This window comes from Hemitrygon akajei, chromosome 3 (genome assembly GCF_048418815.1).
Source record: "Hemitrygon akajei chromosome 3, sHemAka1.3, whole genome shotgun sequence".
NCBI classification, from domain to species: Eukaryota; Metazoa; Chordata; class Chondrichthyes; order Myliobatiformes; family Dasyatidae; genus Hemitrygon; species Hemitrygon akajei.
In genome coordinates this window covers 151,654,114-151,679,166 of record NC_133126.1, presented here as the reverse complement: position 1 = coordinate 151,679,166, position 25,053 = coordinate 151,654,114, and the positions used below count along the sequence as shown (strand labels likewise).

Here is a 25,053-nt window from a genome sequence, read left to right as displayed (position 1 = left end):
TTACAGACACCAGTTGGTTTGGATTGGCAACAACATCTCCTCCACAACCACCATCCCCACAGATGCACCATTGCATCATAATGCTATAAAGTATGCTTAACCCCCTGCTCTACTCGCTTCACACTTATGACTGTGAAGCTAAGTAACACTCTAATGCCATATTTAAGAGGGCTGACAACACGACTGTTGTTGGCCGAATCAAAGGTGATGATGAATCGGCGTGCCTTTACTTTCTTAGAAGGTTGTGTAGATTCAGCATGACAAGTAAAACTGTGACAAACTTCTCAAGGTGCACGGTGGAGATTATCGTGACTGGTTGCAATACAGTCTGGTAATGGAAACTCCAAAGTCAAAGAATGGAAAAGCATACATAAAGTAGTGGATACAGTCCAGTCCATCACAGGAAATGGCCTCTCCACCATTAAGCACATCGAGAAGGAGCACTGCCACAAGAAAGCAGCAACCATCATCAAGGAAGCCCACCATCCAGGTCATGTTCTCTTCTCACTGTTGCCATCAGGAAGGGGATACAGGGGCCTTAGTTCCCACACCACTAGAGTCAGGAACAGTATTACCCCTCAACCTTCAAGCTTTGAACCAGCATGGATAACTTCACTCACCTCAATTCTAAACTAATCACTAAACACAACCTATGGACTCACTTTCAAGAATTCAACAATTCATGTTCTCAGATTTTTTTTAATTTAATTAATTATTTTGTATTTGGACAGTTTGTCTTCTTTTGAACATTGGTCAGCTGTCAGTCTTTGTGTGTAGTTTTTCATTGATTCTATTGCATTACTGTGAATGCCTGCAAGAAAATGAATCTCAGGTTTGTATATGGTGACATATATGTAATTTGATAATAAATTCACTTTGAACTTTGACATCTATAATCAAAGTATATATCTGTTATATATAACATGAACCTTGAGGTTCATGTTATTGCAGGCATTTACAGTAAAGAAATACAATAGAATTTACAAAAGAGCTATACATAAAGACTGACAAATAGCAAATATGCAACAGAAGACAAATTGTGAAAGTAAAATAATACTAAAAACGTGAGTTGTAAAGAGTCCTTGAAAGTGAGTCTGTAGGATGTAGAATCAGTTCAGAGTTGTGGTGAGTGTAGTTCAGGAGCCTGATGGTTGTAGGGTACTAACTGCTCCAGAACCTGTTGGTTTGCACTTCTATACCTCTTGTCCATTGGTAGTAGTGAGAAGAGAGCATGGCCTGGATGCTGAGGGTTCCTTGATGATGGATCTGCATTCCTGTGGCAGCATTCCATGTAAATGTACTCACTGGAGAGGGCTTGTCCTGTGATGGACAGCGCTCGCTGTATCCACCACTTTCTGTAGTCCTTTACATTTCTAGTCACTGGTGTTTCCACACCAGGCCTTGCTACAACCAGTTAGGATATCTCCACTGTGCATCCAGAGAAGTGTGACAAAGTGTTTGGTGACATGCTGAATCTATGCAAACCTCTACGAAAGTAGGGATGCTGTTGTGTCTTCTTTGTGATAGCTCAATCTCAAAGAAGGTACTTCGTTCCTCTAATGTGGTGACCAGATCCTGCTGTTCTGATGCTTGGCCTAGTGGGAACTCTACAGCAGCTCTCTTGTGCAGTGCTGCCTTGGAAATGTATTTTGGTTTTGATGACATCAGTGCAAGCTGAACATGCAAATAGAAATCAGCACACACAAGATGCTGGAGCAACTCAGCAGGTCAGGCAGTATGTATGGAAATGAATAAACAGTCAATGTTTTGGGCCAAGACCCTTTTTCAGGATTGGAAAGGAAAAAGGTGAAGATGCCAGAATAAAAAGATGGGGGGGGGGGGGCTGGTGAAGGAGGCGAGCTAGAAAGTGATAGTGAAGCCGGGTTGGTGGGAAAGGTAAAGGCTGGAGAAGAAGGAATCTGATAGGAGAGGAGAGTGGCCATTGGAGAAAGGGAAGGAGGAAGGGACCCAGTGTGAAGTGATGGGCAGGTGAGAAGAGGTGAAAGGCCATAGAGGAGAATTGAAGAAGTGGAGAGGTGGCAGGAAGTTTTTTTTTAACCAGCATAATATTCATGCCATCAGATTGGAGGCTACCCAGGCAGAATACAAGGTGTTGCTCGTTCAACCTGAGGGTAGCCTCATCTTGGCACACGAGTAGGCCACAGACCAACTTGTCGGAATGGAAATGGGTATTAAAACGTTTGGCCACTGGCAAATACTGCTTTTGGCAGATGGAGCGGAGGTGCTAGATGACATGGTCCCCCAATTTACAGCAGGTCTCACCAATGTAGAGGATGTGGCATTGGACATAATAGACGACCCCAGCAGATTCACAGGTGAAGTGTTGCCTCACTTGGAAGGACTGTTTGGAGCCGTGAATGGAGGTAAGGGAAGAGGTGAATGGACAGGCGTAACACTTAGGCTGCTTGTAGGGATAAGTGCCTAGAGGGAGATTAGTAGGGAAGGATGCTTCTCACTAAGATTTACCCTTGCTGTTTGCTCTGGTTGGTATCTTTTCATAGTGTGACATGGGCTAAAATCATCCTCTTTGGCCATTGTCAGTCTGTGAGCAGGTAGCGGCAGCTGTGATACACAGAGAGCTAAGAGATGTCTGGTGGATGGAGCACTTTATCTGGGGAAATTTCTTTTGCTATGTTAGAGTAGAAACAGCTGTAGGCACCAAAGGGAATCTTTTTATTATATTGTGTTTGATATTGGAACTTAACTCATAGAAAGCAATTTTACATTCAGGAAGATCAGTTAATATTGAGTGATTACATGTAGAGCGCTGTATAATATAATCGTTGTTTTACTGGAGTAATCTGGAGAATGAGTTTACTGATCCCAAAGTCAAATTCTATTACCAATCCCTTCCAGAACTCCTGTAGCAGTTTAACAAATCAGTTGTTCTTCAAAATCTTGAACTGTAGTGGTAGTTTCATTCCCTTCAGCCATGATAGGTTCAGATTATCATAAAATCCATTAATGTCTTTTGAAAAATGATATTTACTGACTTGTCCACACTGGCTAATGAGTGACTTCTGTGCCACACCTAGTTTATTGAAGTCTCTTTCCCGATGTAAACCCCCTTCTAGCCCAGCAGTTAATGCATGTAATCAGTGGATTCCAGTTAACTGGGCCATTGGTTAACCAGGGTAGCCACTTATGTGAGACAACTATAAAACATTACCAAACATTCTTTAACTAGCGTCAGTTGCATGAACTTCCGTGGCCGTTAGACACTACGCCGTGCTTAGAGTGCACATTTTTTAAACAGCATCAGTTGCTTGTGTTTATGTTCAAAAAGCAATGATTTTTGTCACTGGTTGTTGGCAAGTAGTAAGCAGTAAGACAATTCAGAACTGTTTTGCTCACTGCGGTTTCAAGCATACAGGCTTGGAAATGTCAGAAACGGCCAGGAGTGAAAATGAAACAGTTTCACTACTATAAGGTAGGAATGTCAGATTCATATTCAGATTCGGATTTAGTTTATTGTCATTTAGAAACCACAAATGCAATGCAGTTAAAAAATGAGACAGCGTTCCTCCAGAATGATATCACAAAAGCACATGACAAAACAGACTACACCAGAAAATCCAAATAACGTTTGGCAATTCCCATTCCAGAGTCCGGAGAGGCTGCTGTGTATTAATATACGCAGAATATGAAGAATTTTTAAGATATCAACAATCAATTTGAATGCTACAATGAAAATGAAGATTTGCAGGATACAGTCATTGAAAGTATTGTATGAAGGCAGTCCATTATCTGCACTAGGTGTCTGCACTGACTTTTTCATTTACAGTTGATCAAGAGAACACGCAACTTGTTTGTCCATCGTGTCCAATGCCGACGGTGAAGCCTGTGCGCGAGGGTTTTTAGAGTGGAAAAGCCATTGCACTGGGACAGCTCCACTCCCTCGACCTTGGAAGTCCGGGTCCAGTGGTACAAGTAGTCATCACAGACTGGGGGGGTCCTCCTCAGTTGCAGTGGGTAACCATGACTGCTTCTGTGCCTTATCAAGCCGTTAGCTCTCCACAGAGCTTCCCTGAACCACCTACTTGCCCATTCGGTCTCATTGTTGACCTCATCCGCCCAGTCTGTCAGAGCTGGCTTCGCGTGCTAGGACAGTCATGTCCCTGTCTTCCCGGAGTACCCTCACCTGGTTTAGTCTGCCTGTCGAAGTGGTGTACCAGGGTATGGCTGCTGTCTTATGCAACAGCTATTTGGAGCCACAGGTGAGAGCTGAGTGTCTAGTGGGGGCCAAAGGTGAGTGAGCTGCCCCAGAATGGGCACAACAAGCCCGTCCACCAGAGGTGCTACACCTCCCTGGACACCCCACACACGGCAGCAAACACTAGATGAATTCCTCTGTTGATAACTATTAGGAAATAATGCACAGTTTTACACTACTTTAGTAGTATTGTTAGTGTTCTAATTTGTTCTGTATTTCATTTAAATACATAATTTGTTACTCAGTTAAACTCTAGTTTGTCTTGTTTATACCTTTATAGCTATTTCTATGAAACTTGGCTAATTGGGACAGCCGCTTAATTTAGCCAAAATGTACTGGTTGCAATGTGTCCCAATTAACCGGAATCCACTGCATTGTTTAAATGTGACTAGAGTTTCTACCTTTACTGCTCTTTTAGGCAAAGACCACTGCCATCCTTTCAGTGAAAATTATGTTCCCTGATCTTCCCTTTGCCAATTGCCATAAATCTTTGTACCTTTTCATTTGTCGTCTCTGCAAACAGAAATGGGGTCCTTCCAATTTTTTCTGCTTAGACTCCTCATGATTTCATACACCTCAATTAAATCCTCCCTTGGTTTCTGAAATGAAAATCAACTGGCTATCAATCTTTCCTCAGAGCTAACATTTTCCAGTCTGGGCAATATCTCCTGAACTCTCTCCAGAATCAGTCACATCCTTCCTGTAATGTGGTGACCACAGCTGTTTGCGTTACTTGGCCGTGGTCTTGATAGCAGTGTGTGCAGTTGTAACATAGCATCCCTCTACTTATGGCTAATCGAGCAAAACATTTCAGGTGTCTTTGTAGCCACTGTATTGACCTCCCCTGCAATTTAAAAGCCTGTTAAAATGGCCCAACGTCCCTTTGTACCTCTGCACCACTCAATATTCTCTCATTTAATGCACATTCAATTTCACTTTGTGAGAAATTCAGTAGTAAATGTCAACCTTGCCTGGGATGCATATTTCCTCAGAGTGATTGTTTTAATAAGGCTGTCTTGCCTAATAGGATTATATTTAGAGATAGGATAACTTAACATTGAAAGTTCATTCCCAAAAGTGATGTTCCTCTTTAAGTGATATGAACAGAAATAATTGGTGTGAAAAGGTTAGAATCCAAACAGGTAGTGTGGTCTTCATTAAAATGAAAAATATCTGTCACTGTGCAATGCTTGAAGCATTGAAGATGAGAATAATTAGAGGAGTTTTTTTTTCCTCGGTGTCATGGTGGCATCTAAATTTCTATTTAATTGAAGTGTATACAACTTGATTGACTGAACTGAAATATTGTACTTTGAAATGGCAACACCGTTCTCTGGAGAATATTGAACAGTAAAAGGAGTGTGTTTCTAGAATTTTTCCTGTGTTGCTTCACTACAGGAAAATAATACAATAAGAACGGCAATGACCTCACTGCCAGTAAGGCAACGTGTACTGTCCCAGTTGCTGTGTTGAGGCTCTTCATCGCAATTTCTAGTCAACTGAAGTAAATCAACAGTGTTGGCAGTAGCCAGTGCTTAGTATTTTTATGCAACATGGCCACCCTCAAATAAAGATTGGGTAACTGCTTAAAATACTGATGAGAATTGCAGTTTGAAAATTCACTTGTTGTGTATGCTATTCTGCTATATAAATGGTTTTATACATGTGAGCATCATTAAAAGACTAAGGTTACCTGGTTAATTTCTTCTTTAGAGAGTCTTTCATAGTTTCTAATCCTTCAGGTGGCTGGGGTAATTTACTGTGAAATTGCTTTACTCACTCACTTAAGTAGCTCACTTACAGCATGGCTGCAACCCACACTAGGGATGGTATTATTACCATCTGTGCTGCAAATGGTTGAAACCTTCCCACCAAGATCACATCTTAATGCACTAGATTTATTTTCTAACTGAAGATCTGTTAAAGTGAAGTATCTGTGTTGTTGTATAATATGTTCAAATAGCTGTCAAATTTACTTTTTGTCCATATGCTTGTTGTATAGTTAGATGCTAGAACTTGTAACATTAATCAATATGATATAATTATTTCAGGGCAGAGATCATACTTGGAAACATCATCAAGAAAAAAGGCTGGAGGTAATATTTTTGTTGTTGAATTTGAGAATCTTGCAGAGTTTGAATGTTCCTGTTTTCCCAACACTCCTGTTTTGTCTACAGTTATCTTCTTCGGAAAACTATTCCAAATTCATAAACTCTGTCTTCACCAAAATTTGAGACAAGTGTGAAACAGTGCCCAGAACTTGAATTGGGCTAAATGTGAACTTGTTTCCTTTTTAAAAGAAATAAGAAAATATTTGGAGATAATTATAATCAATTAAGTTTATAATTGAGCATTTGCTGCGCTCCAATTTCAAAACTGATGAAACAGATCATTCATCAGTAGATAGACACAATTGCCACTAAGGCTTAACATTTGGAATAATTTGGTCTATAGTTAGAATTAATTTTAAAGGATTTGATCATTGATATTTGAACTTTAAAATTCTATGCAAGTCAACGGTATGGGCAATGAACTGCAGTTGTTTTTTTTTACTTACCTCCATTCCAACATTTTGCTGAGGTCATATTCACAGCCATGGTGCCTTCCTTCCATAGTTACTTCTTCCTGTGTGCTCGTTTGTATAATTGCTTGGTGGAAGTAAAACAGGAAATGATGGGATTCTGGTCAACTCCTTCCCTCCCCTGCCCCACCAACCCTAGCCAAGTAGGAGCTAAAAGTAAAATGATGGCTAACTCACCTCCAACCTATCAAACACGAGGAAATCTGCAGATGCTGAAAATTCAAGCAACACACATAAAATGCTGGTAGAATGCAGCAGGCCAGGCAGCATCTATAGGAAGAAGTACCGTCGACATTTCAGGCCGAGACCCTTCGTCAGGAACGAAAGGTGTCGGCCCGAAATGTCAACAGTGCTTCTCCCTATAGATGTTGCCTAGCCTGCTGCGTTCCACCAGCATTTTGTGTGTGTTGCTCCAACCTTTCAATCTCTTTTTTTCAATTTAGTGCAGGCTGGTTGATGATGGGTGACAGAAAGGTAAAGTCAGTCCATTCTTAAAATGCAGACACTTTAAAACACCCTGAGAAATATATTGACATAACAATTATTATTTATATATGAGAATGTTTTCCATGCTTAAGGAAACATGGCAGCTAAAGGGAGATGTAAATAGAAACTCCATGAGACAGCTGCCTTTCCATTCCTGCTTATGGCACAAGTGAACTAGGAGGGTTTTTTTCATATCACTGTCCAATCCTCCCTCCCGATCACAGTCATCTAAGACTAACCCCTTACCCACCAATCCCATGCACTTCTCCATTAACCCACACCTTCCCCATCCGTACCTTCTGGTTCATAGTGTACTAATTTGCTAAAGTCAATACCTTTCTTTCTCCCAGTGCCTCAGCTCAGTGGAATTCATGGACTATTCAACCATTTAGCTAACTCCAACCAGGAACCAAAGTCGTTATGTTAATCACGTGCTGCTGTTAAATCTGGCAGTGCCTCCACTTATCGTACACTGGTGCCAGCTGTACATCACAATGGGGATCAATGTGTCATTCTTTACATTCTATTAATAACAATAGAATCATAGGTTGTGAACCAGTTGCATTTTTGCTACAAACCCTGTAATTGTTCAGAATCTTAGTGTTTTGCACACTGGACTTTCTGATTTCTCCACTAAACACCTTTGGTCATGGAACCTCCAAAGTAACTGGGAATCCAACATGAATATATGAATTTGAGGAAGAAATTGAATTATTTCCATGGATTGTTTACTCTAGGTGATGAATAGCTGATGACATCTGCCATTTATCTTTAATAGGAGCTGAGTTTATCATGAGCATTAACTATTAAAAGAAGCACATTGTTATTCTCAAGGTCTTAGCATTTTAACACTGCTTCTTTAACCTCTACACTGCTGATTTAGACAGTTGTTAGCACTAAATTAATCAACACAGATCTAGGTATTTTCTTAACAATGAACAACAAGGTATCTATTGCCTTTAAAATTAACAACCTGTCACTCAATGTCAGCAAGACCAAGGAGATGAGTTTTGGCTTCAGGAGGAGGAAACCAGAGATCCATGAGTCAGTCCTCACCAGGGGATCAGAGGTGGAGAGAGTCAGCAACTTTAAATTCCTTGGTGTTATCACTTCAGAGGATCTGTCCTGGCCCCAGCAAGGAGACAGCACAGTAACGCCTCTACTTCCTTAGGAGTTTGTGAAGATTCAGCATGACATCTAAAACTTTGACAAACTTCTCTAAATGTGTGGTGGAGGATATACCGACTGGTTGCATCACAGCCTGAAATGGAAACACCAATACTCTTGAACAGAAAATCCTACAAAAAGTAGAAGATATGTCCCAGTACGTCACAGGTAAAGCCCTCACCAACACTGAGCACATCTGCATGTCACAGAAATGCAGCATCCATCATCAAGGACCTCACCACCCAGGCCATACTCTCGTTTCTCTGAAGCCATCTGAAGAAGGTACAAGAGCTTCAGGACTCACAACACCAGGTTCAGGAACAATTATTCCACCTCAACCATCAGGCTCTTGAACCGGTCTGTCATTGATGCTGTTATGTTCCTTGGATTTACTATCAATGCCCACAAGTAAATGAATCTCAGGGTTGTATGTGGTGAAATTTACATACATTGATAAGACATTTACTTTGAACTTCAATTTGTAAGGTACCTTAAGGTATTTCACGGGAGTTTATCAAACAAATTTGGTCAAAAAGCTGCAAAATGAGATTGGGGCAAAGCATTGGAAGCTTGGTCATAGGTAGGTTTTAAGGAGCACCTCAGTGGAAAGAGTGGAGAGGTTTTGGGAAGCTCTTTGCAGGTGTGTGTACAGAGAGTTATGTTGTACGTTTAAGTTCCGGAATATGTGGGTTGATGGATGATATGAATTTACATGTTCAATTTATCTTGTATTTTTTAAAGCACATTCACACTATTTTATATAATGCTTAAGTATTATAATGTTTCAATATATGCATCAAATAAGCCTGCCTCTACCTCCCAAATGTCATTTTGAACTGTCTTTCGAATAGAAACCACGTTTCTCCTCCTGAGTTCTCTTTGCTATCCACAGTATGTTCATTGCCTCTTTTGTTGCTAATAATTTTTATTACAAAGATTGAGGAGGCTAATATCTTATGGCTAATTTGCTGACTGACTGCAATAAAATTAAGGATGTATAGTAACAAGATATTGCTGAATGAAATTGTCTTATATTGGTTTATAATGGCATCATATAGATAAATGCAAATTCAATAGCAACACAATGAGCTGTGTGGCAGTGATGGACTGTGTAATTCTTGGGCTTTGATCTGCACTGTGCTGATTCAGTTACCGATTGCATTTTGTCTGTCTAATGCCAACTGATTCAGAAGAATGCTTCCTGCAGGAAATGTTTTATCCACTTAAATCTTCTATTGCCACTATCCCACACTCCTCAATTGAGAAATTACTAAATTCCTCATTCACTCTCTAATAAAAAAGTGGGAGAGCACAGTGATACTAGTTGCATTGCTACATAATATGAGATGCCTTTGTGACTAATTTTTAAAATAGATTCTGTGCTGTGAATGAACACGTGGCCTTGACCGAAACCATTTTAACAGGAAAGTTGAGCCTTGCTCCTGTTGGGTAAAAAGGTCACCGGTGTCAGGCATCCAATGATAAATTTAGAGCATCATTTCCCATCACTTGTATTTTTTTCTTTAGGCATAGAATTCACCTCAACCCACTTAACTTTCCCCTACTTAACTGTCAGTCTCCACTCGCAATGCCCTCTACAGACAGGTTTTTGTCTAACCCCCTCACTAATCTATGTGTTTCTCTGACTCATCCAGTATCTTCCACTCACCCTCCTTGTAATATCTGCTAACCTTGTCACCTGTTCCTAGCTACTGCACTCCTCCCTGTTCCTGAATTTTCACTCCAGTACACTCATGAGTTTGCTAAAGCCATCTCCTCTCCCCGACCAAGTTGCACTCATTCCCATGTCAAGCTTTTCTCCAGCACCATAAGACCATAAGATATAGGAACAGAATTAGGCCATTTAGCCCATCAAGTCTGCTCCACCATTTTCATCATGACTGATCCAATTTTCCTCTCAGCCTCAATATCCTGCCTTCTCTTTGTATCCCTTCATGCCCTGACCAATCAAGAATCTATCAACCTCTGCCTTAAATATAAATTAAGACTTGGTCTCTACAGCTGCCTGTGATAAAGAATTCCACAGACTCACCACTCTCTGGCTGAAGAAATTCCTCCTCATCTCTGTTCTAAGAAGGTGCCCCTCTATTCTGAGGCTGTCTCCTCTGGACTTAGACTCTCTTACCATCAGAAACATCCTCTCCACATCCACTCTATCAATGCTTTTCATCATTCCAGAGCTTTCAATTAGGTCACCCCTCATTCTTCTGAATTCCGGTGAATACAGGCCCAGAGCCATCAAACACTCTTCATGTGACAAGCCATTCAATCCTGGAATCATTTTCATGAACCTCCTTTGAACACTCTCCAGTTTCAGGACATCCTTTCTAAGATAAGGGGCCCAAAACTGGTCACAGTAGTCCAGGCGAGGCCTCACCAGTCTCAAAATTACATCCTTGCTTTTATGTTCCAGTCCTCTTGAAATGAATGTTAACATTGTATTTGCCTTCCTCACCACAGACTTGACCTACAAATTAACCTTTAGGGAGTCCTGTGCAAGGGCTCCAAAGTCCTCTTGCACCTCAGTTTTGTTTTGTGTTTTCTCTCCATTTAGAAAATATTCAACCCTTTCAATTCTTCTACCGAAGTGCATGACCATACACTTCCTGACACTGTATTCCATCTGCCATTTCTTTGCCTTTTCTCCTCATCTGTCTAAGCCCTTCTGTAGCCTCTCTACTTCCTCCACCTATCTTCATATTGTCTGTAAACTTTCCATCATCCAAATCATTGAGATATAACGTAAAAAGCATCTGTCCCATCGCAAGCCCCTGTGTAACAACAAGTAGCCAACCAGAAAAGGCTCCCTTTATTCTCACTCTTTGCCTCCTGCCAATCAGCCACTGCTTTATCCATGCTAGAATCTTTGCTGTAATACTATAGACTTGTAGCATGTTAAGCAGCCTCAAGTGTGGCATCTTGTCAAAGGCCTTCTGAAAATCCAAATACAACATCAACTGAATCTCCTTTTTCTATCCTGTTTCTTATTTTTTCAAAGAATTCCAGCAGATTTTTCAGGCAATATTTTCCCTTGAGAAAACCGTGCTAACTACAGCCCACTTTATCATGTGCTTCCAAGTGCCCTGAGATCTCATCCTTAATAATCCCCTTCAGCATCTTCCCAACCACTCAGGTCAGACTAACTGGCCTACAGTTTCCTTTCTTCTGCCTTTTTCCCTTCTTGAAGAGTGGAGTGACATTTGCAATTTTCCGGTCTTCTGGAACTATTCCAGAATCTAGTGATTCTTGAAAGATCATTACTAATGTCTTCACGATCTCGTCAGCCACCTCTTTCAGAACTCTAGGGTGTACACCATCTGGTCCTGGTGACTTATCTATCTTCAAACCTTTCAGTTTCCCAAGAGCTTTCTCTCTAGTAATGGGAACTTCACTTAATAATCCATGAAATTTCCACCAGACTACTAGTGTCTTCTACAGTGAAGACTGATTCAAAATACTTACTCAGTTCGTCTGCCACTTCCTTGTCCTCCATTACTACCTCTCCAGCATTGTTTTTCAGTGATCCAGTATCCACTCCACTCATTTAGACTTTATGTGCTGTATCTGAAGACAGTTTTGGTATCCTCTTTAATATTATTGGCTAGTTTACTTTCACTTTCCATCTTTACCCTCGTAATATCTTTTCTGGTTGCTTTCGGTTGGTGTTTAAAAGCTTTCCAATCCTCTAACTTCCCACCAATTTTTGCTCTATTATTTGCCCTCTCTTTGGCTTTTACGTTTGTTTTGACTTTTCTTGTTTGCCGTGGTTGTGTCATCTTGCCTGTAGAATACTTCTTCCTCTCTGGGATGTATATATCATGAGCCTTCCAGATTGCTCCCAGAAATTCCAGCCACTGCTGCTCTGCCATCACTGCTGCTGGTGTTCCAGTCAATTCTGGCCAACTCCTCTCTCATGCCTCTGTAATCCCCTTTACTCCACTGTAATACTGATACATCTGACTTTAGCTTCTCCTCCTCAGATTTCAGGGTGAATTTCACCATATTATTATCACTTTCCCCTAAGGGTTCTTTTACCTTAAGCTCTGTAATCAATTCTGCTTCATTGCACAACGCCCAATCCAGAGTAGCTGATACTTCAACCTTTACCTCCAATCATATCTCTAAGGGCACCCTCGTTTCCAATAACCTTCCTCTTTTCTTTAGAAGCAATATCAGATGCCTCTGTTTAGACATAAGTTTATTCTATAACCGTTATAATTATGTGAATGCTGTCCAGTGCCTTCAGTGGATGCTCACTGACCAAATTCTTAAGAAGGTGTTACAATGTACTTTCAACAACTCATTTTCATAATCAATGACCTGATTATTGTAAAAGGCAAAATCTTTCTTCACTATTTTTATTTTTTCTGGAATTAGCATTTTATTGAAATATGACATAAAGTTAGTATTTAAATTATCAATCCAACTAAATATGGAAAATGTGAAACATCAAAGATTTGACTTAATACTATATGAATTTTAAAATTGGAAAAAGAATAGGAAATATAAACCAATCAGAAACCAGGTAAGTAATAAACTTAAGAGATTCTTCATTGCTGGAAATCCAGAGCAACACACATAAAATTGTGGAGGAACTCAGCAGGTCAGGCAGCATCAATAGAAATGAGTAAGCAATAGACATTTCAGGCTGAGACCCTTCATCAGGACTGGAAAGGAAAGGGGAAGATGCCAGAATAAAAATGTGGAGGGAGGGGGAAAAGGACAAGCTAGAAGGTGATAGATGAAGTCAGATGGCTAGGAAAGGTAAAGGGCAGGAGCAGAAGAAATCTGATAGGAGAGGAGTGTGGACCTTGGGGAAAAAGGGAATAAGGAGGGGCACCAGGGTGAGAAGATGTAAGAGGCCAAGTAGGGGGAAGGGGAGGGGAAAAGAAATTACCGGAATGAGAAATCGATGTTTATGCCATCAGGTTGGAGGCTACCTAGACGGAATATGAGAAGTTGCTCCACCACCCTGAGGGTGGCCTCATCCTGGCAGAAGAGGAGGTCATGGACCGACGTGTCAGAACAAGAATCAGGATAGGAATTAAAGTGATTGGCCACCGGGAAATTCCATTTTTGGTGGATGTCAGGTCTTACCAATGTAGAGGAGGCCACATTGGGGGTACTGGATACAACAGACAAACCCAAAAGGTTCACAGGTGAAGTGTTACCTCCCCTGGAAGGACTGTTTGGGGCCCTAAATGGAGGTGGGAGAGGGGGTGAATGCGCATGTGTAGCATTTCTCTGGTTTGCAGGGATATGTGCCATTAGGAAGATTAGTGGAGGGGGACGAGTAAACAAGGGAATCACATAGGGAGCGATCCCTGCAGGAAGTGGAGAGTGAGAGTAGATAAAGATGTGTTTGGTGGTAGATCATGTTGAAGATGGTGGAATTTGCAGGTGTGTTGGATGTGGAGGTTCATGAGGTGGTAGGTGAGGACAAGGAATTCTATCCCTGTTAAGGCGTCAGGAAGATGGGGTGAGCACAGATGTCCGAGAAATGGAGGAGATGCGGGTGAGGGCAGCATCAATGTTGGAAGAATGGAAACTCCATTCTTTGAAGAAGGAGGACATCTCTGATACCCTGGAAAAGAAAACCTCTTCCTTGGAATAGATGTGGCAAAGATGAAGGAATGTAGAAAAGGGAATAACATTTTTACAGGAGGTGGTGGCAAGTGGTTTAGTCAAAGTAGCCGTTGGAATCATAAAGTTTATAAAAGATGTTGGTTGACAGTTTGTCTCCAGAGATGGAGACAGAGATAAAGAAAGGGGAGAGAGGTGGCAGAAATGGACCAAATGAATTTAAGGGCAGGGTGGAAGTTGGAAGCAAAGTTGATAAAATTGAGGAGCTCAGCATAGGTGCATGAAGTTGCACCAATTAAGTCATTAGTGTAGTGCAGGAAGAGATGAGCATTACCAGGGAAGGCTTGGAACATGGACTGTTCCACATAGACAACAAAAAGGCAGGCATAGCTTGGGCCTATGTGAGAGCTCAAGAGCGAGGACCCAAAAGAGAGATTGTTGAGGGTGAGGACCAGTTCTGCCAGACGGAGGAGTGCGATGGCGGAGGGGGAGTGATGTCGAGTGAGAAGCAGAGAGCTTTAAGGGCTTGCTGATGGGGAATAGAAATGTATAGAGACTGGACATCCATGGTGAAAATAAAGTGGCCAGGGCCAGGGAACTGAGTCATTGAGAAGTAAATAATGTTGAATTCAGCAAGTGAGTCAGTGTGGACTACTAATTCTTGTTACTATTTCTACAAACACAGTGAGAAGTCTGTTCAACAGTAGCAGGACCCTTCTTTAAATATACAGATCACAATCGAATGATGCCTTATGGACTACAGTCCAGGTTACAGGCTGAACTGTGAAGCAGTCGAAGTTTGCCAGCTGAGGTTAAAGATGTCAGTACATGGGAAACACTAGAAATTACTTAAATTAAATCTATTACTTTGTGGAAAGAATATCACTGGACTTCACAAAGGTTATGTGGAGGACATGAGAGGACATGATTTGAGAGTTAGGGGGCAAAAGTTTAAGGGAAACACGAGGGGGTATTTCTTTACTCAGAGAGTGATAGCTGTGTGGAATGAGCTTCCTGTAGAAGTAGTAGAGGCCAGTTCAGTTGTGTCATTTAAGGTAAAATTGGATAGGTATATGGACAGGAAAGGAGTGGAGGGTTATGGGCTGAGTGCGGGTAGGTGGGACTAGGTGAGATTAAGAGTTCGGCACGGACTAGGAGGGCCGGAATGGCCTGTTTTCGTGCTGTGATTGTTATATGGTTATGGTTAGCTCCCTCTACCGATTTTCCACTACAGAATCACCCTTCCCTGACTCAAAATCCTGCCAAAACCCCAGTGTCTGGACATACCCAAATATGACCTGCACATTTGTTGTGGCTGGGGATAGCTGTCTCTTCTGATCCATTCCAACGAAGCGTTTTCCTGAGGTATGTGGATCAACAGCGTGGGGCAGGGTTTCAACCCAAAATATTTACAACTTCAACCTCCCACCCTTCAGGAATCTCCCCACCTGCTGATTTCCTCCAGCAGATTGTTAGTTGCTCCATTTTCCAGCTTATACAGTCTCTCGTGTCAGCCAACAAAATTGTTGAGGCATCTTTCTGCTACATATGGACAGGAAAGTAATTGACTCCGTTTCCACTGAAAAGTTGAAATCAACCTCATCATCTACATGGTAGCTTGTCGTGTTAGGTTCATGTTTTGTTTCTTGATATAATAGAGCTCAGGCTTTGAAACAATGTTAACTGCAGTTACTTTTTCATAAGTCTTGTGTAATGAAGGTTCATTCATAGTTTATAAGGTGTAGATGTGCAAGTGTTTTCAATTAAAAATAATACACAGTAAACAAATGGCCTGAGTAGATGCTACAGCACTCAGTGTTCTAGTGCACAACATCATGAAAAGGCTGGATTCCTGCTCGTAACCGTTTTGCATAAGATCCTTGCATTTGCCAGTATTCCCTTGAGAAAGCACAGTAAGTGGTTGATGCACAGGTTTTCAGAAACATTAAAATCAGAATTTTAAGATTCAGTAGAAAGATAATAAATGGATAATCTAAAGTGTAATTAATGTCAAATGAACAGACTGGGAAAGCCACATTCAGTCCACCTGTTTTACTGTTAATGATCTTTCAGGAGGTCATTAAGCTAACTGAATCAGTGCCTGCTCCCAGGAGAGTGATCCCATCAGTTCCATTCCTTTCTCCTTCTTTCCCCTGTAGCTTTGATGAATATTCTCTCTCACATGCCCACCACATCTCCTTCAATTATCTTTCCCACTTGCCTGCAAAGGGGTGCTTTACAGTAGCCATTTAACCTAACAGCAGATCATTGGGATGTGGGATGCAACCCGAGCATGCTGCAGATATCTTAGTAGTCACAGGAAGAAGCTGCAAGCACCTGAGGTAAGACAGCACCACCACATCATCTGAGGGACAATAGTGCATAACAGCTCCGCAGAACTTTTTTTCTGAGCCTTACCTAGAGCAAATTAGTGGAGACCCCACTCTACATATCATTGAAGCTTTCAAACTACAACCACGTAAGACTATTTGCATAATTTAATACTCATAAATTTCATCAGGCAAGCTTTGGGCATCAATTTAGGCCCAAGAGCCTCCTCACCTTAGTTTTTAGGGTCACTTCCCTGTTTTGAATTTCAGAAATGTATGCCCCAGGTTAAGTTCTATTTTGTCATTTAGGTTTCTCTTGCTGAAACATTCACATACTCAGTGTGTGGCTATTGTATCAGCACGTGGATGCAGCAGTTAATTCAACAGATCATGGTTATGCATTGCTAATAGAAACACCTTAGAAACTGAATCCTTTTAAAAAGTGAGGAGACTGTTATTGTGTACATGAGTTAAATTAGCATTTGTCCCTGAAACTGTGTTTATTTCTGTGCTTTTACCAGATTTTATAAGATGTTTTGCATCCCAGAATAACGTTAATTAAATTTATGTATGTTTTAATGTTATTTTATCAAAGCAGCAGCAACACAATTTATGGTATTGATTATTCATGAGTTGTACCTCTCTTGGCTTTCAGTGAGCTGTCATTTATTAGCAACAACTTTTTTATTACAGAAGGAAATGAAAAGCTGTAAAATAACAAACATGAGGAAATCTGCAGATGCTGGAAATTCAAACAACACACACAAAATGCTGGTGGAACACAGCAGGCCAGGCAGCATCTATAAAGAGAAGCACTGTAGACATTTCAGGACCTGACGAAGGGTCTCGGCCTGAAACATCAACAGTGCTTCTCCTTATAGATGCTGCCTGGCCTGCTGTGCTCCACCAGCATTTTGTGTGTGCTAGCTGTAAAATAATCTGTTTTCATAGTAAAAACAAAACTTCCACAAATGGCCTGCATGAAGAAAATTGTTTTCTTAACATCTTTATAATTTTGTTTTTTGTTTGGCCTTGTTTTCCCAGAAAGAAATCAATTTTAACTGCGCAATGGGTACAAAATAGCCAACTGTCCTTGTTTTGAAGATGTAAAATGGGCAAAAGTTCCATTTATCACAGGGACACTTTGTGGCTGATCAACTGAAGTACTGACCCCATTGTTACATTCATGAGACCTGTCATTTAGGCATCTTGGGCTGCATCCTAGCACCGAATTGAGACCAAATTTATTAGCTTAGGACTAAGGTTTGCTCATTCAAGGTTCTCTGGGCACTAACTGAAGTTTAGCTTTATTAAAATAATATATTAACAGTGAAGTCAAAAGTTCTTTCCCTGACTTCACAATCCTGACAATCAGCTATCCATCTCAATCCACCATCCTTCCCTGCCAATCCCGCAGGTCCCATTGAATCTGATACGATATTGATGACAGGCACATATTATAGCAAACTTATTGGTAATCAATGCAAGTGAGCTGAAAAGTACCAACTAGGTTTTCAGGCCCCATTTGTTGACCTAATGATTGTTCTACCATGTTTCTCTTTCAGACGATCGAGCTTGGTGATAACAACGAAGATCTACTGGGGAGGAAAGTGAGTGCTCATTAACATTGCCATTCTCTCATTATTTTTCCCTTTGTAAGTTAAATGCAATTTATTTAGTTCTGTTAATTATTTGTACCTAAGCAGTCAGCAGTTATTAGCTATCCAACTAATGGATTCCCTTATTAGCTCAACAAGCATATTTAATGTCTGAGGAAACTGCTGAACAAATGTGGTTTCTCATTCAGTCCATGATTTGCATTGAATTTTCTATTTACAACACTGACAAACTTTAGCCTTTTATGATATTTTTAAATTAAGATAACAATCTCTCATACTTGAACAACGAGATCTTACATCGCATCTACCCTGATCTCCTGTGACCACACGCTGACTTTCACCTCCCTTTCTCTTCCCCTTATGAATGGCTCCATAGCTGATATAATGTTGTGAAAAGGACAGTTTGGGCCCTTCCCCCTGAGCTGTTAAGAAATGGTTACTCTTGACTGTCAAACTGCCTTATGATCAGCTTCCTTATGCTAAATCAAAGGGAGCCCTGTCCAGATCGGAATCGCCTTCGAATGTGAGGGCATCACACAAGTAGCCTGTTTTCACTCCTGATAGACATTAAGAGTTACAGTGCTTGTGCCCTTGTTCTGATGTGGGTGTTCTGTATCTATATCAATGTGAAGACATGCAAGTAACCCAGTCGCCTTGAAAGTCTGTAAAATTCTGTTACCCGGATTGGGGAGAGTAGGTTGAGTGAACTCGGCCTTTTCTTCTTGGAGCGATGGAGGATGAGAGGTGACCTGATAGAGGTGTATAATAAGAGCCATTGATCGTGTGGAAAGTCAGAGGCTGAAATGGCTAGCACGAGAGGGCATAGTCTTAAGGTGCTTGGAAGTAGGTACAGAGGAGATGTCAGTGGTAAGTTTTAGCGCAGAGGGTGATGAAGGCATGGAATAGGCTGCCAGTGATGGTGGTGGAGGCGGATACGATAGGGTCTTTTAAGAGACTCCTGGCTAGGTACATGGAGCTTAGAAAAATAGAGGGTTATGGGTAACCCTAAGTAATTTCTAAGGTAAGTGCATGTTTGGCATGGCATTGTGGGCCAAAGGGCCTGTATTGTGCTGTAGGTTTTCTGTGTTTCTATGTTTCTCATGTTAAGACAGACCTTCATGTCCTGTATTCATCTCAGGTTGGCTGCTCGTCTGGAGCTCTTCACTATCTTTATTGCAGTATTATTCTAATTTGAAATAAGAAGCTGCAGGTGACTATGTTCCCATGTCCTTGCTCTAAGAAAATATACATAGATTATACAAGACTGTAAAACAAGCCATTGGTGTAAATAGGAGGTAAGTACAAGGTAGCCCATGGTAATATATTACACCATTAGTGATTTTTCAAAACTCCTTAGATTCTGGATTAGTTCCTGAGGATTGGAGGGTGGCTAATGTAACTCCACTTTTTAAAAAAGGAGGGAGAGAAAAACCGGGGAATTATAGAGCGGTTAGTCTGACATCGGTGGTGGGGAAAATGCTAGAGTCGGTTATCAAAGATGTGATAACAGCACATTTGGAAAGAGGTGAAATCATCAGACAAAGTCAGCATGGATTTGTGAAAGGAAAATCATGTCCGACGAATCTTATAGAATTTTTTGAAGATGTAACTAGTAGAGTGGATAGGGGAGAGCCAGTGGATGTGGTATATTTAGATTTTCAAAAGGCTTTTGACAAGGTCACACACAGGAGATTAGTGTGCAAACTTAAAGCACACGGTATTGGTGGTATGGTATTGATGTGGATAGAGAATTGATTGGCAGACAGGAAGCAAAGAGTGGGAGTAAACGGGACCTTTTCAGAATGGCAGGCAGTGACTAGTGGGGTACTGCAAGGCTCAGTGCTGGGACCCCAGTTGTTTACAATATATATTAATGATTTAGACGAGGGAATTAAATGCAGCATCTCCAAGTTTGCGGATGACACGAAGCTGGGCGCAGGTGTTAGCTGTGAGGAGGATGCTAAGAGGATGCAGGGTGACTTGGATAGATTAGGTGAGTGGGCAAATTCATGGCAGATGCAATTTAATGTGGATAAATGTGAGGTTATCCACTTTGGTTGCAAGAACAGGAAAACAGATTATTATCTGAATGGTGGCCGATTAGGAAAAGGGGAGGTGCAACGAGACCTGGTGTCATTGTACACCAGTCATTGAAGGTGGGCATGCAGGTACAGCAGGCGGTGAAAAGGGCAAATGGTATGTTGGCATTCATAGCAAAAGGATTTGAGTACAGGAGCAGGGAGGTTCTACTGCAGTTGTACAAGGCCTTGGTGAGACCGCACCTAGAGTATTGTGTGCAGTTTTGGTCCCCTAATCTGAGGAAAGACATTCTTGCCATAGAGGGAGTACTAAGAAGGTTCACCAGATTGATTCCTGGGATGGCAGGACTTTCATATGAAGAAAGACTGGATCGACTAGGCTTATACTCACTGGAATTTAGAAGATTGAGGGGGGAACTTATTGAAATGTATAAAATTCTAAAGGGATTGGACAGGCTAGATGCAGGAAGATTGTTTCCGATGTTGGGGAAGTCCAGAACGAGGGGTCACAGTTTAAGGATAAAAGGGAAGCCTTTTAGGACCGAGATGAGGAAAAACTTCTTCACACAGAGTGGTGAACCTGTGGAGTTATCTGCCACAGGAAACAGTTGAGGCCGGTTCATTGGCTATATTTAAGAGGAAATTAGATATGGCCCTTGTGGCTAAAGGGATCAGGGGGTATGGAGAGAAAGCAGGTACAGGGTTCTGAGTTGGATGATCAGCCATGATCATACTGAATGGCGGTGCAGGCTCGAAGGGCCGAAGGGCCTACTCCTGCACCTATTTTCTATGTTTCTATGTTACCTGAGGAATGCCAGCAATTGATATTGTAGGGCTGGGTAGTTGACCTCCAACAATCATGTTGTCCAAGAGCAAAGTACAATATCTGTCATGAATGTGTTTGCCCATTCATGCCCATGATAGTTTTAATAGGGCTTCCCAGTGTTGTACTCAGCCAAGCATTGCCTTGATGTTGTGGACAGTTCCTCTCATCTCGACCAAGGAATTCAGAAATTTGATCTATTTTCACAACAGAAGCCAGGTGCTTTTGACAAAGCAAACTGGGCATGGTTGACAGTTTATTAAAGGTTAAATTTCACTTAATAACCCTTTTCAAGATACCATCTATCACTTTGTTGATTGTTGAGAGTGGATTTTGGGGGTAATTTTCCACATTGTCAGGTAATGCCAGTGTTGTCTCTGCATTGTAGCAACTTAGCCAGAGGCACAGCTAATTCTGGGGCATGAACCATCGATAATTCTTCAGCTGGGATATTGCTTTTGCGATATTCATTGATGCCACCATTTCTTTGTCAGTGGCAGAAGAGCCGTTTCTGTAACCATTGAAATAGGGATGGATCATCCATTCAGCAATTCTGACTGATCTTCAGATTGTATGAAGTTGGAGTGATTGGAATTGGCTCTCAGTACTGGGGTACAGCGAGTTGGTGTCTGTATTAGAACAGATACAGAGAAGCTGTCAAAAATGCGCAAGCTGAATCACCTTTACTTCTGTAATCTCCTTAAAGATTTGTAAAAAAATTCTACTGTATTTTTTTGATTTATTTATTGCGAAGCAGCACAGAATAGGCCCTTGGCCCTTCAAGCTGCACCCCCCAGAAACCCCCGATTTAACCAGAGCCTAATCACGGGGCAATTTACAATGACCAATTGAACTACCAACCAGTAGGCTTAGGCAGTGCGTGGGGGGGGGGGGGGGGGTAGTGCAGCCCAACAAACAGCAAAACTGATGGTCTTGGTCATTTTTCTGGTGATCACGAGACCCTGTTGGACATTGATCAATGTAGAATATTGCAGGTCCGGCTCACTGTAGGCTCTAACAATAGGCACTTACTGTATTTCTAACTTTGTGTGTAGGAATCAGGTATTGAACTGCTTTGGTTTCTAAGTTCAGGATTTGCTAACAAGTACTGATATGCATGTTTGGTTTGTATTCATTTGATCGTAAGTGAAGTAGGAACTGAATACTGTATTAAATAATGCTCTGGTATTTTATTGACTAACAAGAGCAATATGCATCCCATCTTCCATGGGCACATGTTTACGTTCGGTGGATCTGTATTCAGAATCAGCCAACAAATATCTCTAGGAACTCAGCAGTTCAGGCAGTATCCATGGAAATAAATAGTCCATGCTTAGGGCCGAAACCCCCTCTTCAGGACCGGAAAGGAAGGAGGAAGGTGTCAGAATAAAGAGGTGGCGGAGGAGAAGGAGGATAGCTAGAAGCTGATAGGTGAAGCCAGATGGGGAGGGGGGGAAGGTAACGGGCTGGAGATACCAAGTGCTCCCCACAAAGCCTCTTCTACATTGGTGAGACCTGTTGTAAATGGGGGAACCACTTTATCGAGCACCTTTGCTGCATCCGCCAAAAGCAGAAGTTCTCAGTGGTCAAACATTTTAATTCCCATTCCCATTCCAACATGTGGGCCCATGGCTTCCTCTTGTTGGAGGAGCTCACTCCTCACTTGCTCACTCGGGTTGGAGGAGCAACACTTTATATTCCATCTGGGTAGCCTCCAACTTGATAGCATGCATATCGATTTCTCCTTCTGGTTAAAAAAAAATCCCTCTCTTTCCCCCCTTCTCACATGCCTATCACCTCCCCCAGTGCACTTCCTCCTTCCCTTTCTCCTATGGTTCACTTTCCTCTCTCAAATTCCTTCATCTCCAGCCCTTTATCTTTCCCACCCACCTGGCCTCATCTATCAGTTTCTAGCTAGCCTCCTTCCTCTAGTACCACCTTTTTATTCTGGCATCTTTCCCCTTCCTTTCCAGTGCTGAAGAAGGGTCTTGGCCTGAAACAGCAATTCTTTGTTCATTTCCTTGGATGCTGCCTAACCTGCTGAGTTCCTCCAGGATTTTTTTGTGTGTTGCTTTGGATATCCAGCATCTGCAGTATTTCTTGTGTTTAACAAATATCTACAGCACTTATAGTTTGAAAAGCCAGAAGAATATATCTTTGGAAGTAAATCTTTGGACATAAAAATTTGATGAATGAGAAAATTTACTTGTTCAGCCTTTGAAAGTGTTGGAATTATTATTTATTACATGAAAACTATTAACATGTCTTAAATCTCATCCACAGGGCTGAGACTGAAAGAGGTCTTTCTCGAAAACATATTATCGAAGGTACAGTGTGCGTTACAGCATAATTCACAAACTTTGCCATCTTTGACAATTTTACTCTGATTCTGTAGATCCGTTCATGTGAAGTATTATATACAAATGCCAGGAATTCTACTTAACTGTCAGGTTGGAATTATACTGCTTATTGAAGGAGTAGGTATAAATATTGTAACAGGGAGTTTTAAGGAATAGTGATCTATCCTGGCAATGTGATGGTCTTGTATCTGTATCACTGATCCTCCCACTCATGTACTGCTAGACGAAGCATGGTTGTGACAGTTCGTTTCTGATTTTGATGGTTGATACTGTTCGTTCAGACTTTTGTATAATACGTAGAAAGAAGTATTAATACAGAAGCTTACATGTTTGGGTTTGGCAAACATGTTTACATGTTGCCTTCTACTAGGCAACTTATTTCAGCCTGAATGTTGATCAGTGATGCTTTGTAATTTGCATGCAGGGATCACACATGTACAACAGGATAAGGCAATGGTCCCATTTTCTCTTCCCCTCTAAAAAGGAGCATCCAACATAATGAGATGGTTGACTACTGTATTTTCAGGAATCTCTACAAACAGTCAGAGTTAATTCAATAGCTACGAAACCAAGTTACAAGCTTGTAGTGGCAACGTACCTATGATGCAAGCCCTTGACTTTATTATGATTAGCCCAGGTAGTAATTGAAAGAATTGGTGTTGCTGATTTCAACCTACTCTGTGTGAAGGAGCCAGTTTAATAGCTACAGGGAAACCCGGGAGGCAGATGAACAGAGCTGCATTCAACTTTGCCTGTAAATTCCTCCTTTGTGTCTTTCAGATGATTTATTATATCTTTTAACCTCTCCATCACAAATCTAACTTAATAGCATCATGTGCAATCTGTTCATTCATCTCATAAAGTGTTATGGGGGCATTTGAAATACAAAAATTCGAGAAAAATGCTTAATGTTATTCCTCATTTGGTGGGGGTTGTGTTGAAGATGGTGGAACATGTTGAATATTGACAAAGGCAGGCTCCTGCCATTGACTGAGCAGATGATCACAAAAAGTAGGCTGCATTTATTGGCTGAATGATCATTCCTTACTCACAGATTTTTGCTCTACTTTCAGGTTTAAAGGCTTCTCTGCAGAGAATGCAACTCGAGTATGTTGATGTTGTATTTGCCAATCGACCAGACACCAACACTCCAATGGAAGGTCAGTGATAACTTCATTTTAAAGCTCAATGTGTTGTTGTTGTACAAGTTCTTAATAAGGATGGCAAAAATGAACCTCCAAAATCAGTGTCTTGACCAAAAGCAAATTGCTCCACATAGACAATTCCTGCATTTTAAAAAAGTATCATATGATCACTGGCTGTTAACTACAGTATTCGAAAATATGTCAAAATAAATTGGCCTTTTTTACCCAACTATATATACAAATAAAGTATTATTATTATTATTATTATTACTGTCATATGCTGTTAGATTGTTGAACAATCAGAACTATAATAATGAGGAAGCTACTTCAGTCTTTGCAGCAGAGTGATCAGATTTAGCAATCTATTTGGTGTTTGTATATGAGGTGCCTGTACAGGGAGGGGGGAGGACTGTCCATTGATGTGTAAGGTGCATTGGATGCTTGTAGAACTCTGACTAAAGATTCACAATTGTTCAGTTAATCTTCTGGGGCAGCTTCTATAAAATAATCTGCCTCTTACTTTTATTGCAGTTTGTAAAACTTCCTGTAATGTTCCTCACCAGAAAGAGGCAGCAAGTTAGCGTAGTGGTTAGTGCAACACTCTTACAGGTTGGAGTGTCGGAGTTCATTCCTGACGTTGTCTGTAAGGAATCTGTACATCCTCC

At 41.2% G+C, this 25,053-nt stretch overlaps 1 protein-coding gene across 3 annotated transcripts in view; it reads left to right on the top strand.

Moving 5' to 3' along the window:
* The window catches only part of kcnab1a (potassium voltage-gated channel subfamily A regulatory beta subunit 1a), a 353,998-nt gene that overhangs the window by 306,273 nt on the left and 22,672 nt on the right, over positions 1-25,053 (top strand). For all 3 annotated transcript variants that reach the window (XM_073041060.1, XM_073041058.1, XM_073041059.1), the window contains exons 5-8: positions 6,286-6,330; positions 17,968-18,012; positions 23,167-23,210; positions 24,317-24,403. In XM_073041060.1, the coding sequence (XP_072897161.1) occupies positions 6,286-6,330; positions 17,968-18,012; positions 23,167-23,210; positions 24,317-24,403 (221 nt within the window). The remainder of the gene's footprint in view (positions 1-6,285; positions 6,331-17,967; positions 18,013-23,166; positions 23,211-24,316; positions 24,404-25,053) is intronic.